This window comes from Cibotium barometz, chromosome 13 (assembly GCF_041138505.1).
Source record: "Cibotium barometz isolate CiBa-2024 chromosome 13, ASM4113850v1, whole genome shotgun sequence".
Classification (NCBI taxonomy): domain Eukaryota; kingdom Viridiplantae; phylum Streptophyta; class Polypodiopsida; order Cyatheales; family Cibotiaceae; genus Cibotium; species Cibotium barometz.
The window spans coordinates 50,924,449-50,944,538 of NC_141058.1; the positions used below are offsets into that span (position 1 = coordinate 50,924,449).

The 20,090-nt window shown below is 39.9% G+C and overlaps 1 protein-coding gene across 8 annotated transcripts; it reads right to left on the reverse strand.

Annotated features, from left to right (window-relative positions):
- Positions 1-13,195: 13,195 nt before the first annotated feature.
- LOC147632797 (uncharacterized) lies at positions 13,196-18,452 on the reverse strand. 8 transcript variants are annotated; one of them, XM_086807672.1, is made up of 5 exons: positions 18,306-18,447; positions 17,957-18,076; positions 17,210-17,306; positions 13,840-14,009; positions 13,196-13,625 (listed from the first exon to the last, which is right to left on the reverse strand). In XM_086807672.1, exons 2-5 carry the CDS (start codon positions 18,044-18,046, stop codon positions 13,410-13,412), a joined length of 573 nt encoding a protein of 190 aa, XP_086663798.1. In that variant the 5' UTR covers positions 18,047-18,076; positions 18,306-18,447; the 3' UTR covers positions 13,196-13,409. The 8 variants fall into 8 exon arrangements, with proteins under 8 accessions (XP_086663798.1, XP_086663801.1, XP_086663800.1 ...); XM_086807674.1 differs by having other exon boundaries at positions 13,262-13,625; positions 17,210-17,303; XM_086807677.1 differs by lacking the exon at positions 13,196-13,625 and adding an exon at positions 14,337-14,351 and having other exon boundaries at positions 13,839-14,009; positions 18,306-18,452.
- Positions 18,453-20,090: the final 1,638 nt, after the last annotated feature.

Genomic DNA, 20,090 nt, shown 5'->3' on the forward strand with positions numbered 1-20,090 from the left:
ATATGCAATTGCGCATGCACATGGTGCAAATGTGCATGTCTTTATGTGTTTTTGGATGTCTCTTGTTTTGTTTTATGAGCTTTTGTGTTTTTGATCATTCTCAGTGAAGTAACTGTTCTCTTGAGCGAGGGGGGAGGGTATGTTACATATGTGCACATGGGCTTAGAGTTTGATGTGCGCGCTCAACGGGTAAGGGTGGGGAATCCCTTGCCCATCCATGCCGAAAGCTTGGATGCCGCTGCATCAATTTGGCTAGTGCACTTGTCTCAACTCGCGAGTTGATGTTGTAGTGTGAGGCACATGGGGGTGTCGTGGGACCATGTGCATTCCTCTGAGATTGGGGCACAACTGTGGGGCTGTAATGAAGCAACTATATATGCACATGCACATGTATGGGTTTGGGCCTAGGCACATGGACCTTGGGTCCCTAGAGCATAGATTTGGGGCATGGGCCTATTTTGATTAGCCAGTATGAAATGGCCAGGCACTATATAAGTGACCTTGGTCTAGGCTATTATACCGTTTTTCACCTTTTATTATTTTACTATTTTATCATATGATGCACCTTTCTTGGAGCTTTCATGTCCTTCCCACTCTTGTTGCAAACAAGAGTAGATCCCTCAAACCATCAAGGCAAAGGAAAACTCACAAAAAACAAGAGTAGATCCCTCAAACCATCAAGGCAAAGGAAAACTCACAAAAATTCATGTAATGCCTAGTCCATGCCTTGAGTATTGCCTTAGGATGGTGACCTATACCCATGCCTACTCCATGCCCTGAGTAGCCCCTTTCTTGGGGCATAGTGGAGCACTTGGCACCTTGGGTGGCTCATGAAAACTCAAAACTATTTGGGATGCAAACATTATGCACGGACTTGGTGGCATAACCAAGGGTTCTTCCACCCGTGCTTTATGGGTGGTTCTAGGGGTGCTACCACTGTTCTCCATTCTTGCTTTGACTTTGGGGGTGGTGTAGGAGGCAGGACCTTGGTGTAGAATTATATAGTAGTGATGTGTGTGAACACATCCTAAGTGTGAACACACTTAGGACTGCCAGGACACTTTTTCCCTCACTAGGAGGTTTTTTCCCCCGTGCATATGTACACCCTCTTATTTACTCATTTTGGGGTGTGTACTTATCTTTTGTATCTGGCACACATTTGTTCATTCTAATCTAGTGAGTTTGTGTGCTCTCAAGATTCTCTATCTTGTGTGTGTGCGCGCATTGTTACAACCCTAACCCTAATTTCAACAATTGGTATCAGAGCTATCTTCCTTGACACTTGATCTAGTAGTCTGCCTCCCTCCTCATGACCATGTTTTTCTATCTCCAATTGAGATACCCTCTTAGGAGAGGAAGGTATATACTATAGTGTGCTGTATACAAAGTATACAACGTTTTCAGGGTCTGCAACCCATTCGAGCGCGCTTTGGGCACCGTAAGGTTTCTATAAACGTTCTAGAGAGGCATCATTTTGGATTGGTTCTGCTCGATTTTAGGTGTTTGGGCTGTGCAGCAGCAGCAAAGATTTGGTGTGCAGTAGCATCTACAATGTCTTCAACAACATCGACCATCATACTTTCGCCAGTAACACTCTATTCTCTACTCCATGTTATTCTTCATACACTTTGTAGGTGATTCAGTTAGTTGGCAACCATCTGGGGTTGCATTCAATGAATACTGAGTACTTGCAGTGTGTTGAAAGATTTTGTATTTGGTAGACAGTCATGGCTACTGGCAGTAGGGATGTATTCAACATGTTGTCTGCTGTGAGGACAAACTTGATGGGACTAATTGCCCATTGTGGTCCTATATGATGAGGTATGTACTGGTTGCTAAAGGCCTTTGGAATGTGGTCAGTGGTAGTGAAACTCGTCTTTCACAACTACCAGTGCATCCAAGTGCTACAGGTACATCTGAAGGAGAATTTGATACAGATTTGGCTCCTCCTCATACACCACTAGTACCTCCCACTACTACGCAAATGAAATGGTATGGAAGAGATGCACAGGCACATGCATTGCTTGCACTTTCTGTGAAGTGAAGCATTATTCCTCATATTTGTTCATGTAAGACTTCAAAATAGGCATGGGATGCACTTGCTCCATTATACCAGGTGCACAATGAAGCACGTGTTGCATATCTGCGCAAACAGTTGGAGTCTAAGCATATGAATGAGGGAGACTCAATGGACAACTTCTTGAACAAGATCAAAGATTTTAAGGAGTAGCTCGCTAGTGTGGATGAGATATATCCTAATAGTACATTGGTGCCCATAGTTCTCAATGCATTACCAAATTCTTATCAGAGTTTTGCCTCTACCCTTAGACTCATGAGGATGAAGGGAAATCCAAATGCCCTTACGTTTGATGAGCTGGTTTCAGTACTCTTGCAGGAAGAGCAGTCTAGGAGGCAAAACAGATCTATTATGCGAGTTGGTGACTGTGGGATCCCACTGCCCCCTCTACGCACCGGATTCCCAGATGGTAGCAGTGAAAGTAGCTTCCTCTTGCGTGGGCATGGTTTCCCACTCAGGGCCTCGCCCTTGAATGTCTGGGCACGAGACTAAGCTGGTGGTCATTCCGAAAACCGAAACCGGGAAAATTTTCCATGCCCGAAAAACGAGGACGATTCCACCATTTTTATTTTCTTAACGAATTTTTCTAACGAAGTCAAGATACTGAACTAACCTTCATCTGAATAAACCAAATAGAAGGGAGACTATTGTAGACTTAACTTGAAGGGATCAATGCTTTTTTCCTAATTGAATCAGGCACAGCCGTTGATCTATTCACTAGAGAAGTCTTCAGGCTTTTATTTAACTACTCGAGTTCTAAACGTATTCCTATTAATCAATTTTATTAAACTCTACTAATTCTGGCCCATGCGTTATAAACGTATTCCTATTAATCAATTTTATTAAACTCTACTAATTCCGACCCATGCGTTATAGCCACCGCCCAACCACTAGAATTAGTAGAACCAGACAAGTACTCACCCACCCATAATTGAATGCCTTTCTTAACTTTTGCTTTAGAATACAGATACGCACACACTCCTCTTTAAACTTTAACTTTTAAAACAATCCATTGACAAACAATTATTGGTTACAGATATCATAACTCAAAATTTCCATCCAGTTCCTTGTTTCTCAAAAACAGGTATCACTCTGGACTCTCCGTCACGAGACCAGCTGGTGAGCAACGAGATCCAGTAACAGATTACAATAATTTTTTGTCATCATACATATATATCTTCCACGACATACGCATGGATATCCTAAGCACCGCGAGCCCGTGCATCACCTGGTCAGAACCCTCTAGGATCCTCCTTAGGTGTCTTGGCACTTCACTTAGGGACCGCTTCGTCGGCCCTCGCCCATCGTACTACCGGAAGCACACCACTTTGCCGCGTGAGCCGTCCTTTGAACACTCCCCGCCAGCTGTTGCAAACGAACTTCCCTTAGAAAAACACATATACCAAATGCTCCCTCTCTAGCATTCTGGTGTAAGAAAGTCCTTTAAGAAAACAGGGTTTCTATGTAAGTTTTCAGTTTTGAGTTTCTTTTGAATATAATGAGTATATCTTAAATCCATATCCCAAGACTTTCTGATCGCAAGTCTGAATTCCAAACAAAATTCCTCGAATTCTACAACCTTGATCCTCATATCAAAATCAAAGGGTCTCAACTTAGTTTCAGATTCGGTGGGTGATTTGAGTGAATTTTTCTGAACTAGTCACATCGTCTTTTCTTGAAATTGACGAAGGAGTTATGTCTTGGTCATAGTCTGATTCAGGATTTGAGTCTGGAAAGGTTCTTGAACTATCTTTCTCTAAGGGTAATATTTCAATTACTACTTTACTGAATTTCATTCATTGAGTATTTGCTTAACTGAATTCAAAACTAATCACGAATTCTTATGAGGAATAAATTAATCATTTATCTAAAATTTAGACTTTGATAGTTTTTCTGAGTTTTCTCATTTACCATTCTAGAGAATATGAAACGATAGAATTTTCTCTCACAGAGTATTTACTTATTCATTTACCAATATTCATGGGATTTAAACATAGTATTAAAGAGAACTCTTATTTTGATATAAAAATTTTGTATGCATCTATCTATGCATAAAATCCAACTTCTATGGAAATAACACTTTTATATAAAAGAAAATTCTTTTATGCATCTATTTATGCATAAAAAATCAATTTTGATGAAAGTAACACTTTTATAATTAAAAAAATTCTTTTATGCATCTATTTATGCATAAAAATCAATTTTGATGAAAGTAACACTTTTATTTAAAAAATTCTTTTATGCAAAAAAAATAATTTTGATGAAAGTAACACTTTTATAAAAAAAAATTATGCATCTATTTATGCAAAAAAATCAATTTTGATGAAAGTAACACTTTTATAATTAAAAAAATCTTTTATGCATCATTTTATGCATAAAAATCAATATTGGTGAAAGTATCACTTTTATAATTAAAAAAAATTTATGCATAAAAATCAATTTTGATGAAAGTAACACTTTTATAATTAAAAAAATTCTTTTATACATCATTTTATACATAAAAATCAATATTGGTGAAAGTAACACTTTTATAATTAAAAAAAAATCTTTTATGCATCTATTTATGTAAAAAAATCAATTTTGATAAAAGTAACACTTTTATAATAAAAAAATTTCTTTTATGCATCATTTTATGCATAAAAATCAATATTGGTGAAAGTAACACTTTTATAAAAACATTATTTTCAATATACATCTTTCTATGCATAGAATTTAATTCTAATGAAAACCACTCTTTTATAATTTAAAAAAATAACCAATATGCATCTTTCTATGCATAGAATTTAAATCTAATGAAAATAACTCTTTTATAATAAAAAAATAACCAATATACATCTTTCTATGCATAGAATTTAAATCTAATGAAAATCACTCTTTTATATTTAAAAAAAACCAATATGCATCTTTCTATGCATAGAATTTAAATCTAATGAAAATCACTCTTTTATAATAAAAAAATAACCAATATGCATCTTTCTATGCATAGAATTTAAATTTTAATAGAAATAACACTTTTATAATAAAAATATTTTTACTATGCATTTTTCTATACCTAGAATGAAAATAACACTTTTAGAATACATAAATGGTGGGGATTACTCTTTTTGAATAATAAAAGATAAAACTTATTTCACAAAATTTAAGAAAATTTTGCCATAACCTCCTTTGTATGGCTGACCATTTTTCAATTTTTTCTATCCTCAAGTTACTTAAAAATTATCCCAAATGATTTAAAGCATTCTAAACTAATCAAATTCTACTTTTAAAAGAGAAACAATATGAAAAGTTTAATTCAAACAATTTGATTACTTATCTAGGATAAAGAAAGGCTGAATTTCAGAATGAAGAGAGGGGAAAAACCTTTCCAACAAGGCATAACATCATTTTTTTCATTTTAAAGAAAGCAAAAATTAAAAAACCATTAAAAGGAATAAAGAAAAAGTAAGATTTCTAGCTTACTTGAATTTCTGTGAGCTTTCCTTTGGCTTAATAGTTTGAGGGATCTACTCTTGTTTGCAACAAGAGTGGCCACCAATTCTTTTGAAGAGGAAAAGGTCAAAAACTAATGAATTATCAATAAATTCACTGTTTTTAGCTCTAGGGTAGAGTAGAGTAACAGTGCATAAAATACTATTAAGCTTCTACAAAGGGGAAGGCTTCTATTTATAGGAAAAAGTGAGCTTCTAACCAAGCAAACTGATTCTAGAATTTTTCAGATCAATTTGGTCAAGTTTTTACCATTTTTTGATCAGTTTAGCTTACTTTTTGGAACTAGACTTGAATTAAGAGAGAGGAGAGATGAAATATCTCAATATTTGAGAATTTAAAACTCCACCACACATAGCATCCGTCTCCTCAAAGCGGATTTTGGTAAGTAGAGATGTTTTTGTCTCAAAAACTCAGTTCAGCCCATGCTTTCATGCAAAAAATAGTAGAATGTATGCTCACAAGACATGTTTGATTCGCTCCTACCTTTGTTTAATGGAGGGCAGCCATATGTAGAGCAATTGAATGCTCAACCAAGTGCTGAAATTCAACCTTTTTTGCAAGTGCAAAATCAGCCTTTTGATGAGGCAATTATTGAGGATGTAGTGGATGAGGAGAGAGCAGCCATAGAAGAATGTAGATGTATGCCAAAATGGCTTGTGCAAACATTGAGGGATAGCAAGTTGACAGCTCCTTTACCTAGCAGAACTCGTGTAGGTTCTCATCATGCAAATTATTCTCATTTGGATCATGTTCTCATTTCTACTTTATGTAATGAGAAGGAGCCTGTTTCTTTTGAGGAAGCACAGGATGATGATCATTGGATGCATGCTATGCAGGATGAGTATAACTCTATACTCAAGAATGATGCCTGGTATTTGACAGATCTACCTCGTGGCAAGAAGGCCATTGGTTTACAAGTTAAAACACAGAGTAGATGGTAGCATTGATCGCTACAAGGCCAGACTTGTTGCAAAGGGGTATGCCCAGCAAAAGGGCATTGATTATGATGATACCTTTGCACCCACATCTCGTATGACTACCATTAGGTGTCTCATTGCTTTGGGAGCACATCATGGGTGGAATGTACATCAGTTGGACATTAAGACTGCATTCTTGAATGGTGATTTACATGAGGAGGTGTATGTATCGTAGCCTCCTGGTTTTGCTGTGAAAGGAGAAGAGTCTAAAGTATATAGGTTGAAAAAGGCTCTTTATGGCCTTAAGCAAGCTCCTAGAGCATGGTATAAGAAGATTCATGCATACTTGGTTGCAAATGATTTTTGCAACAGTCCAACAGAGAGTACCCTCTACGTGAAGAGGAGTAAAGATACATTTTTGGTCATTGTTCTATACGTTGATGACATGCTACTCACAGGACCTGATATAGATAAGATTTCAGCCTTTAAGGCTTATTTGCAGTCATCATTTGAGATGTCAGATTTGGGGTCCTTGCATTACTATCTGGGGATTCAGTTTATGTAGCGCAATGATGGCATTGTTATGCTGCAATCTAAATATATACTGAAGCTATTGAAGAGGTTTAATCTTGAAGACTGTAAACCTATGGCTACACCTATGGAGATAGGTACTCGACTTAGTCTTCAAGATGCAAGAGACTCTTTTGATGGGGTATATTTTTTTGGCGAGCGCTTTTTGGTGCTTAGGCGAGCAATTTCTCTCTCCACACGTCTAAGTGTCTATCAGCTCTCTATGGTCTTTCTCGTTATGTGACTCATGGTGACAGTAGAGGAGAGGAGTGGATGGATACAAGAGCACTATACAAATTGCAACTCATTTACAATTATCAATGCATATCAAGTTATAACTACCATTGCAACTCGTTTACAAAGTCACCATATTATGATCTTAAACTTCCAAGGCCACAACATTACATGGCAAACATCTACGCCTTTTCTGTCTGCCCTAGCTTGCAAATGAAGGTGGAAACTTTAGCTCTTAGAGGATTCTCCTTTGCCTCTTCAATGATGCCGAAAGATCTCCACATCCCAATGGCTGAAGTTGCTTTCACCTCTAGCATGTTCTTGTCTGCAAGGTCTACCGCTTGGCATGTTTTCAGCTTCTTGTAGAGCTCATTTACTTCAAAAGTTATTGTCCATGCCTCCAAAATGGCATCCGATCTGGGTTCCTTTTCTTTGAGTTGCATGAAAGATTGAAGAGCTTTACTTAAGATGGTTGCAAATGTTGTAGTATTAGAGGGATTACTAGATGAACCCATAACCATAGAGTTCACAAGGATTCTGTTGCAATATAAAGATATAAGGGGAGAGTGGTATGGGATGCGTCTAGAAGAAGGCAATCTCTACTATTTTTATAACTTCAAAAGGAATAAAAATTTACTTTTTCGAGTACTAGAATTCTTGTTTTAAGGATAACAAAAAATACTTTAATCACAATTGTTATTGTTTTAATATCTCCATCATACACTCTTTCCCTCTCTCTCTCTCTCTCTCTCTCTCTCTCTCTCTCTCTCTCTCTCTCTCTCTCTCTCTCTCATGTTGTTGAGATATCACTCCAATTGCATCATCTCTCTCAAAAATATAAGCCATGAAAGAAGCCAAAAACATGGCCATTATAATAATATGAGTGATGTCTAAAACCAATATATTTCATGGCATTACAACTTATTGGAATACATCAGTAACGTTTGACTCCCCGGTGGAAGAAGGGAGGTGCTATGGGGTAGGGAGACCTCTAATAAATGGTACAAGTGAGGGTGAAAAAGTGACCTTGCAAAATTAGGCCGTGGTGCCCATGAGGGAACTGCAAATGAAGCTACGGGGGATGTATGTGGCAGGATATGTCAATATCGGGGCTCCATTGGAACACCAGGTGACCATGACAAGGCACTAGACTGTGTTGGGCTCATGGTACTGGGAGGACTGGATGATATGGTGCCCCATGTCCACCTGTTATTCTCATCGAACAATCTCACTGACCTCACCTCTGAAAAACTGGTTATCTGTCAGGTCCCTATCCCCACCGCGCAACGAATTCAGGGATGCTAGCAGCGAAAGTAGCACTTCTTGCGCGGGGTCCCACACTCGGGGCCTCGCCCCACGGATATCCGGACAAGAGACTAATCCATCAGTTCTTCCAAAACCGAACTCGAAAAAACTTCCCTTGCCCGGAAAGCACGGGCGATTCCTCCAAGATAACTTTTCTCTAACGTTAACTAACTGAACTGATTTGACCGAACCTGTAAGTCCCATAGTCAGATCAGGGAAAAGATTGTACTTGGATCATAGAGACCAACGCTTTTTTCCTCATTGAGAGGCACAGCCGCCGTTGATTCTTTTCCAAAGAACAATTTTTGTCCGGGATTTACTTCATCTATCGAACCAGAACAAAATTGAGTCTCAATTTAGAGATCCATCAATCCAACCTAACCCCATCCAGTTCCATGGGTTAGCCAACCGCCCAACCACTGTAGTGATGGGATCCAATTAAGAATTTGGTTAGGTTGTCCCGGGTACCAGGGAAGAAAAGAGTTCCCAGGCCCCCTAGCCGGATATTCATGCAAACTTAAAACTAGTCACACTACTTACACACCCAATATGAAATTACCTTTTTCACAGATTCAACAGTCTTTAAAATAATCATTTAATGAAAAACATAGTGTCACTGATCATAATCCTCTAATTATCCAGTTGAATCCTTATTTCCAAACATTCCTTCATCGGTGTACCTATGGCATCATTGGCAACCAGAACGCTCACCATGTGTCTACTCAGGGACCTTTTCGATAGTTCCTAGCTCATAGTAACCGGCAAGTTCACTTTGACAAAAATGAAGTCTCTGTTGAAGATAAGCAAGATCCATCAACAGATCCATATAAAAGAGCCATGGACTCATCCGTTTGAGGACCAGCAAGGTCAATCAACCAGATCCATGCTCGAATTCAAAAAACAACTCTTACTCCTTGTTCCAATATCTTCCCCGACGTACGTGTGGGTATCTTCGGTGACCCAGAGCCCGAGCACCGTATGGTCAGCACCCTCTAGGATCCTTCGCAGGTCACCTAGCGCTTCACTCATAGGCCGCTTCCTTGGTCCCTCATCCACTGTACCAGAAGCTCACCATTTAAATCAAACCGAGGCTGGTCTTAAGACCTCTTAAAACTCAAGCTTAATGGGAGTATGTTAGATTGAACCCATGTAGAGCAAACAAGAAACGTAATCAAAACCATTTATTTGATCAACAAAATTATTCAAAGTCGTGCATTAAGAGAATAGCAAAGTCAGCTAGGTTAATGTGACATGGAAGAGAAGACTAGAAGGGATATGCAATGAGATAACATCACAATGTGTCTAGCTCCACTCTATCCATAGCTCAAAAGGTGTATATCATATTGGATTAGGCAAAAAAGGGAATAAAAGTAGGGCTTCATTTTAATCTACTCAAACTGTTTACCCCCCCCCCCCCCCCTTGGCATGCGCGGGTAATCTAATTATGGACAACCTAAGGCTTTTGATATTTCATGGGACGAAATGCCTAGAGTTACATATCTCTGTGTTTGGTGACTTCACCTCTGGTCATATAGGTCTATAATTACACTCAACATTTTTACTCATCTTTTCATATAGTCATCCCCAACCATTCTATACCACCTCCAATTCCAAATATTAACTCACTATCACTACCACTTTAGCCATGAACTAAATCCTTACTATAATGCTAATCTTCCTATGCTTGTGTGATCTTAAGATCCTATGCAACGTGAATGCTAACGCTTTTCACCTTACCCAATCTCTCCTATCAAATATGTAAGGTCTCCATAGACCTAACTAAGGATTTTTTGACATAGAACCACAAAGGACTAGGGTTAGCACCACATACCTAAGTAACCCTAACAGAGGTTTCATAGACCCAATGTCGTACGCATTAAATGACCGCGATGGATTGTGTCTAGTGACTCACCACCCCAACCTTAGGCTCAATGCCTCGAACCACCCTCGAGCTTGAGGTCTAATTGATGTGAGCCTGCCAAGTCCAGATGCCCCAACCTAACGTCCCATACCACTAGACCGCTTGCAACTCCATGGCCCTGAGGTCATGCACGCCCCTAGCAGCTCTCTTGTCCATCGCGGGATACCTCTCATAACTCACAAGTGCCCCCAAGGTGACTTATATAGCAAGGGCCAAGTATCATTGACCTTTGCTTTATTTATAAGCTTTCCTAATTTATTTCTAAGCTTTTAGCTATAACTAGCCCTTGGCTATTATTTATAAGCCCATGGCCAATCCAGACACATCGTGCTAGTGTCCTTAGCTTATATGTGAACCCTCCAAGTCCCCATGCCCTATTAAGCCTTAATCCTAGCTCTAGCTTAGCACACATCCCTAGCTTCGATTACCCTAATCCTAGGGTAGTCAGGACGTAATATTATCTCCCCCTTTTGTTAGATTAATATCCTTGTGAATCCATAAGAAGATACACTTATGTAAGCAATTCCTAGGATCTTGACACAATCACTCATAGCTTCTACTCTAAGTCTCTTGGCTCTTACCTAAGCCCATATGAAACTCCTCTTGTAGGCCTTACTACTCTAAGTCTCTTGTCTCTTACCTAATCCAATATGAAACTCCTCTTGTAGACCTTGCTAAAAAGATCCAACTGCTTACTGTCAACACAATCCAATTTTTCTCTAAGAGTTGTAAGGTTCACTATAATCCAAGAGTTGAAATACCAATCCCAATCACAATTTATGGTCAACATGCGAGCCAAAATAGACAACAAGAATGACTTTGGGTAGTCCAAACTCTCATAGTTGCATGGATTGAAGCTTAATATCACATCGACATCGCATGGGCTGAAGCTTATTGTCATGTACTTCCCCAACACAGAGTACACACTCCCACCATATAGAAATCCCAAGCTTATTGACGAAGCACCCTGTTATTCTTCATCAATTTGCACATCATTCAACACCGAACCACGTGTGCAACATTCCTGTCAAATTGTGATTCGTCTAATCGAATTACGTGTCATTCAACATTCTTGTCAAATCGTGTCATTCGTCTATATACCGAACTACATGCAATGTCTTGGCTCCAAACGTATGCATGCTCTTTCTACTAGGTCGAATTTCATACCGCACCATCAAATCAAGTGCTCTTTCTACTCTCCAATTTCGCATTGCACTACAAGTTCTAAGGATCAACATGATTCCTCATAACTCTGCCTGCTTGGAGTTTCACTGAGCTCGCTTAATTTCAAGCTGTCCTAAACCTTGGACGCGCGAATTGGTCTTAGGCATAGTCATAGACCGAGAATTTTCAAACTCCTAATCTCTCTCATGTAAAATTCCTCTTTCTATTGTCTAATTCCACATTGCACTACAAATTCTCATAATCAACATAATTCCTCATAACTCCGTCTGCCATCGCTTCAAGTTTCACTGAGCTTGGTTAATTCAAGCGGTCCTAAACCTTTGACACGCAAACTAGTCTTGGGCACAATCCTAGAGCGAGAAGTTTCAAACTCCTTGTCTCTCTAATGTACAAATTGCTCTTTCTACTATCTAATTCTGCATTGCACTACAAATTCTCAAGATCAACATAATTTCTCATAACTACCAACTCAAATCATTTTACGCAATCCTAAACCTTGGACACACAAATTGGTCTTAGACAGAGTCTTAGACCAAGAATTTCAAACTCCTCATCTCTCTCATGTACACTTGAGGTTCTCTTGTATCAAAATACATCATTTGGTCATTATGAGAGAGTGATGAATCATAAACCTTGTCACCCTTCTGATTTTCCATGCTTAGACAACCAAGAAGATATGTTATCTTGTTGTCACCCACAAACAAGCACTATTCCTCATAGCTACCAAAGGACAAAGCATAGAGCATACCAAACGAGAAATCCAAAAACTCAAGATGCTACATGGGAATATACCATGGCATCCCATACCACCAAGACACCCCCCATAAAACTAGCTTTAAACCTTGATCATAGGTGGAACGGCCAACTTTCCCCCTTCAACCCAACCTTGAAGCACATGAATTCCCCTCTAAACACCAAGGTCAAACCACCACCCTTGAGCCTGTGCTCTAATTGCCGCGAGGCTACCAAGCCCACTTGACCCCAACCTACCCCAACCTCGCGTCCCATACCACCAAGCAGCTTGCAACTCTATGGCCCTAAAGTCCTACATGCCCCGAGGATCTCTTCTACTAACAACTCATAAGTACCCCCAAGGTCATACATAGCAATAATTGGCACTTGCTTTGTTTATAAGATTTCCTCCTTTATTTATAAGCTTTTGGCTTAAGCTTTTACTATAACTAGCCCGTGGCTATTATTTATAATCCCACGGCTAATCCAAACATCATCCTGCTAACACCCTTTACCTACGTGTGAACCCTCCACGTCCCCACGCGCTACTATGCCTTAACCCTAATCCTCGGTCAACCCTAACCCTAATCCTAGGTTAGCACAAGTTCCTAGCCTCGGGTTACCTTAATACTAGGCTGATTAGGACATAACAAAATCCATCAAACACATAGATGTGGCAATCAGCAAGAAAGAACTAGACAGAGCTCGGACTCCCCAAGGATGAAGAACACTCCCAACAGAAGCCGCCACAACACCATACGTTGCTTGCTCCTTAACTTCAAGTCCATAAAGCTATGAAAAAATAAAAAGAAGAATGTTTGTGCATGCATGTCTTAACACAACTGAGTCCCATTCACGTTACCAAAATGATGATTGCTTCTGTTTTCTAGACAGTCCAGGCTGTTAATTACAGAGAAGACCAAAAGGACTCATGTGTCCAACACAAGAACCAAATGCACAGCCCAACTTGGCTTGTGCTTTACGACAGGTAAATGCGGTGAATCTGACTGTTCACCAGTCTCTTTCGGCACGTTGGGCATTTTTTCTGCATCTTGATGGCTTCAACTATGCATTTTCGGCAAAAGATGTGACCACAAACTGTGGATGTCTCCTCCTCCATAGTGTCCATGCAGATCGCACACGTGAGTTTAAGTTCCCACGGTGGCTTGAGAGGGGGCTGGCATTGCTTTCTCTTCTGTCTTGCAAAAAGTGGAATATAAGCATCCAATTGAAGGGAGAGAATGAGCATTACAATTAACACTGGATACAGTCCATTCCCACCCACCAGTGGGGAGCTAGGCAGGCAGGACAGCAGCTTGGATGGGCTCCCACTGGTGGGCAGGGGTGATTTGAGTATCCGACTTTAGCTCACAACAGTAATTTCCAGGGCTTTGATAACGACTTCTTGACCCACCATTTCTGTGGTTCACCTCGAAATCATCATTTGTACGTGTGAGGTCGATGGGTGATTTGAATAAATAAGTGTCCCGGAAATTTGAAACAGAAACACGGACCGTGAGTTCCGGCCTTGCCAGCCTCCCAGCTATAGGCTCTGATCTTGCAATTGCAGGCCCAACCCCTGAAGCATCACAAAAGAGACTTATTTAATATCTTTCTCATCTCCTTCCTAAGAATAAAACATAATTATCACGTCCCAGCCCAGTTAATCCATTTTAATAGTCCTCAACTTTGGATAAATAGTCCTCAACCATATGAACGTGGGTTCTAACCGTCCAAACTGTTTTGGCCCCAAAACGTCGCCCAATCAAAGCTATGCATAATCATCAGCCAGTGTTAACCGCGTCTTGATGTCTCCAACCTTACTTTTCACCCTTTTACATTTACATTTCCTCGTAAATACTAACCTTATGACTTAATGTTTTTTAAAGATTCCCTTGGGGCATACCTTAATACCAAGCACCTGCACACAATGAAAAAATGGAGTCCCTTAAATAAACAACCTATGCTACAACTACTAGCTCATAGCTTAAACTAACAGAAACAAAATAGCCTACTCTTTACCTAACCAACCTACTGCTTTATACTACCAAAATAAATATACAGGATGTTGTAAATTCAGATTTGGTATTCCTGACTAATGCGCGTTAATGCTAACGCATAACACTAACTGTACTTGCTTTTACTTACTGTTCCAAAGCTCTACAGAGCTGAAACCCACTGAGTTGAAACTGCTTACTACTGATCCATGTTTGGGCTTGCCTTTCCCATGCTTGAATGAATGAAGAAACACCGTAGCCTTCCTTTTATGGGGATTTTGATGGCTGGTCCTATGCTGATCAGCCAGCCCTTTTCAAGTCCCAAAATATCATCGAAAATGTCATTTAACATGTTTATATTGTGCCCAATATAAATTTACCCTTTAGGCAGCTGCATGAAATAATTGTCTATGTGGCACCAATTAAGACATGCATGTGACAATTCATCTAGGAAAGGGTGCATAAATACTGATTCTGAGGGCTACTCAACAATTGAGGTGACCAATGTGAGGAGGAAAGGCCTAGGAACGCCCAAAGGCATTAATTGAAATGGCAAGGTGAAAGGCCCAAAAGGAGTTTAAGCCTTACTGGATATATTGTCCACACGGTAAGAGTAGGGCAAGGGAGTAAATGGTCTAGCACATGTAGAAGCCAATTGTGGTTTTTAAAGAAAAGAGTTGTGCAAATAGAAGACCGTTCTATGGTTGGAGGATGCAGAAAGAGAAAGAGCTCTGCTGAATTTTGGAATTAAATCCTGTTTAGGATATAGCTACTGCTGAATTAGGGTTTTGGGCTGCAATTGATGGCCGTAACTTTGTGAAGGTCATCCACAGACAGTAAGATTGACGCATGATTAGAGAAGGCGGGGCCTATCCGGCAAGCAAATTCCTTTGATCCAAGATTTGCAACCTAGGCCTTAGACTAGCCCCTACGAGAGCAGCTAATGCCTTTGGCAGGCTGTCGGAGCTAGGCAAATAGCCTAGCACACACATTAGCACGGCCTGAGGAGGAGCTTAGCCTCACTTTGTCAACTTCCAGACAAGACCACCCGAGTAAAAAATCTAGATTGCCTACACCATTCTTGATTCTCCTAGACCCAGATCTGCAATCAGGTCCCCTCAAAACTTCTTTACAGCATCACGTTTCCAACACTTATATATGACCTTCACTGCCCAAATGGAGCCATTGTGGCAGGTTAGGGAGACGCCTCTTGATCCTACACGACCCTACTTGCAGGCAGAGCTCGCTACAGCACATGTAGTAACACACTCGACGCGTGGTCTCTTTCTCATTGTGCAAGACTTTAGAGACCCATTTCTCGGAGCATGAGCTTGCACTGTCGCCTCTTCAGGGAAGCTTGAAACTGTCTGAGACAATGGTCTCTCAACACCACTGAGAACTTATTGGAGGTACATGGCACATAGACCTTGTTCAAGGAACATCCCGAGAAAAGGGAGGAGAAATGAACAGGAGATACAGCACCAGCAGCCTTTACATTGCTCGGCGCGGCTTTAAAATTTCCTCCTAGAAGCCATCAGGCTCCAACTTTGACCTTCCCTCTCCCAGCTCATTCATGGCAGTAGACACCAAACCAGCCTTTCCTGGACAACATACTCCCAAACTAAGTTGGCCGACCTTATGACCACAAAAGAAGGGTTTTTACTCCTCTTGCCCCTTGTGGGCTGCCACACCTAGCCATAGTTGTGGGAAACCCCTGATACTCTGAGTTTTTGGGCTGTTTCGGCCATTTCAAGGGTCCAAAGATCCAAAATGCACTTCAACCGTTTCTGCCTTTTCCATTTCCAAACGGTAGGCTTCAGCCATTCCCGTTTCCCCCATGTCATTTCCCTGACAACACCTACCATTTCTCTTGCAAAACCCCAATTTCAAGGCAATATTAGCTGTCACCAATCTCCTTTTCCCTAGTTTCCAATCATAAACTCTCTGATTTTTTTGCATCTCCATGTATTTATGATCTCCCTCTTCTTCTTTCCCCTCACCCTTCTTTTGCATCCCCCTTGCTGATGTGGTGTTTCCCCATTTCAACCCCCTAAAAATTGTCATTTCCGTTTCCATTTCTATTTCTGATTCCGTTCCCCATAACTATGCACCTAGCCCACTGGATCTTGTGCCCCTGGCCTCTGCTGATTTTGGACAAACACCTATACACAATTGAAAATCAGGTTTTTTAATGTGCATTTATTTTCTAGCAAGATTGATTTTCTGTTAAAATAGAAATAAGAAAACATTTTCTACATATAGAAAGAGATCGAGTTTGTGCACATCCAGACCATTGATGAGTGGCCACACATTAAGGTGGAGTTTTACACCGTGAGGTGGAACAATATTAAAACTTCTACCTGTATGTACTGATTGGAGGACTCTGGCCAGAACTAATGCATATCAAGATGCATGTATTAGTGCCTTAGAGTATCACATAACCAGAGAACAGTCACAATCCCTAAGATGGCATGATACGAGACCATTAGATTGAGTCTAGGTGGAAGGTCCAGATGCATATATTAGTGCCTTAGAGTATCACATAACCAGAGAACAGTCACAATCATTAAGATGGCATGATACGAGACCATTAGATTGAGTCTAGATGGTTGTAAAATTCTTGCTTGATGTAGCATGCTTCTTTTTCATGTTTTGAAAGTAGATTTATAAGAGCTTTCATTTCACCAGCTGACTCAAGGGAATGCCTTATATTCCTCTACAGTCCACAAAGTTTACTACCCAATGGAAAAAAAAGCCCATTTTGTGGGAGCGAAGACCATACCAGAAGGCCCAAGCCGCAGCTCCAAGTCATCATCATCCAAAACCAGAATATGTACAGGGCGAGAATGTGCATACGAGCTCCCCTGCAAAGCACTCTGCTGCATAATATCAAGCTTCCAATCAGGATGATTACACACTAGATCATTAATAGCCATAGACCTAGAGGCCGACGGAGTTGTAGCCCAAGTGGTTGAAGGTCTCACCTGGGACCGGGTGGATCCTGCCTCCCCAGGGCTACCCAAAGGCACCACTGTCTATGGACAGGTTTCTAGACCGCCTACGGTGGGGGGGCTTCTCTACGTGTCTACGGGCGGGGAAAATTATTCTGGGTATCAAATACTTAAATCGGATCACAGCAGAAAGTATCAACCTGATGGATAAAAGTGAGATCAACTTCATGGGTAGACCCAGGCCTCAGAAATCAAAATAAGCTTTCACGGTAGGTTTTAAGACCCAGATCAAAGCTGATGAATCAAAATGAGGGTCCAAATCCAGCAAAAAAGCAGAGAAGCATCAAACCTGATGGATCAAAATGAGTTCTTTTCTGTTGGTTTCAGGCACCCAAGATCAGAAAAAATATAAACAGAAAGCATCAGATGTGGGTTTCAAATACCCAAGAAAGTAGAAAGCAGGGAGGGGGGAAAGCCAAAAAACAGCAGAGACCCAAATGGGCAAAAAGCTAAAAAGCAAAAAGCATCAAAGACCCACTAGAGAGAAGGGGGGAGAGCAGAACAGGAAAGCATCAAACCTGAGTAAAGGATTGAGGGGAGAAGACTCGCACATCATCTTCGTCGTCTTCGAGAACAATTGTGATTGCGTTTCCATTGCTGCTGTTCATAGGGAGCCTTTCGCGTGGCCTTTAGTGCGGCTTTAATCAACAAAAGATCGTTAGAAACAGGCTTCTTCTTCGTCGAGACGATCTGGCACACCCTCTTCCTACTGAGCGGAAAAAAAAGACTGATACCTAGGTTTTTTTTATAGCTTTCAAAATTGGATCGATTAGCTTCTTGATCCAAAAAATGCTTAAAAATGGTTAGTTAAGCCTATTTAATTTAATCATTGATCCAAGAAAGGCTTTAAAATGGTTTTAATCTTACACGAAGCCAAATGGATTCACAAAGCCTTTGCTTCTGCAATAGGTGACTCTTAACATGTGGATTGGAAGAAGCCTTCCCTTCAACATTAGTCCTATATTATTAAATTTGGTGCCATTGACTCAATCAATGGCCTAGTTTGTATTCTTCTTGATTACTAATTTGTATTATTCTTCCTCACATTATTATTTATGCACCCCTACTTCAACTTTTGTTAACATTGTTATAAATTCATAATGAAAAGTAAGAGACTTGTGTTATCACCCAAATAAAATCTCTAATCATCTTGACGTTGGTGCAACCTACTGTAATTTGATACCTTGTGTGTAGTTTCGAATCATTGTATTTTCAGTGTACTTTCCAAATCATGCTTTTTTATAAAAACATAAGTAGCTAGTTGACAAGGGAAAGATGCATGAATTTAGTCCTTGAGGTGTAACTCTAAATCTACTTGCATGAGGCTAGTAGGGCTCTCTTTTACTAGAGTTTCAACTCACCTCTCCCACTTTGTGTCCCACACATTTGTGGACCTTTTTAGGATAAGTGACAAGAGGAAAATTATAAATTATGTGCTAAAGTTGAGCAAGTACAAGGAGCTTTGGGGGGCTCCTTGTAAAGAAAAAACGGCAAAAAGCAACTCACCTCTCCCACATTTGGTCCTACACAATTGTGGACCTTTTTATGATAAGTGAAGAGAGAAAAAATACAAATTCTTTGAGAAGGTACTAAAGTTGAGCAAGTACAAGGAGCTTTGGGGGGCTCTTTGTAAAGAAAAAAACTGCAAAAAGTATAAGGATAAAGACATTTGAAAGTATGAATCTAATTCGAAGAGGTCAATATCAAGAAGATAAATGTGGAAAGATTTTGTTTTGAGAATCAAGAATGAAAACCAAAAGGCATAGAAGGAAGCAAGGCATGAGCTTGAGTTTGTCTATATCATATGCAAGTGGTAAATGACAAAAGGAATAGAGAGACTATAGCTACACCTTCACCTAGTCAGTCCTAATATATACGCTATCGCCACTAGTTATTTACACCAATGGAGAGGTTGAAGCCCATATGAGGGCTACACTTCGCTTTAAAAAAAGATTATTTGCTTGAGATAAATCAAACATGTTAACCACCTCTAACTCAAGATTTGAGATAAAGTGGGAGCAAAAGTTCCATCATAATCAATCTTTTTATGCTCGGCATAACCTTTTGCAACAAGTCTAGCCTTGAATCTATCAACTAATCCATATGCATTTCTCTTGATTTTGAAAACTCACTTAGTACCAATAGCTTTCTTCCCAAGTGGTAGATTCACTAAATCCCAAGTACCATTTTTCTAAATGGAATAAATTGCATCTTGCATAGCTTTCACCCAATTTGAATCTTCTTGAGCCTCTTCAAAAGACTTAGGTTCATCTACATCATGTAGAGAACTAAGAAACGCAAATTCAACAATATCTATTGAGAAGTGGTTCAAGCATCGGATCCTGTTCTATAACCCTAGAGTCATTGATTGTGGTGATTTTTCGGCATTTACTACATCTTCAAACTAATTTGAAGCTAGTGCATCAATTCCTTGAGAATTCCCCCCTTATAACAAATAAGGATCAGTAGGCAAAATCTACTGAGAATCAACAAAAATTGGCACAGGTACTAACCCATCGAATAGGTTATGTGAATTTGCATAGGCATGATTATTGAATTCCATCATTGGATAAGAATCCTTTGTAAAAATGGCATCCCTACTGATAATAATCTTCTTAGTGAGAGGATTATAGAGACGATAACCTTTGCTTT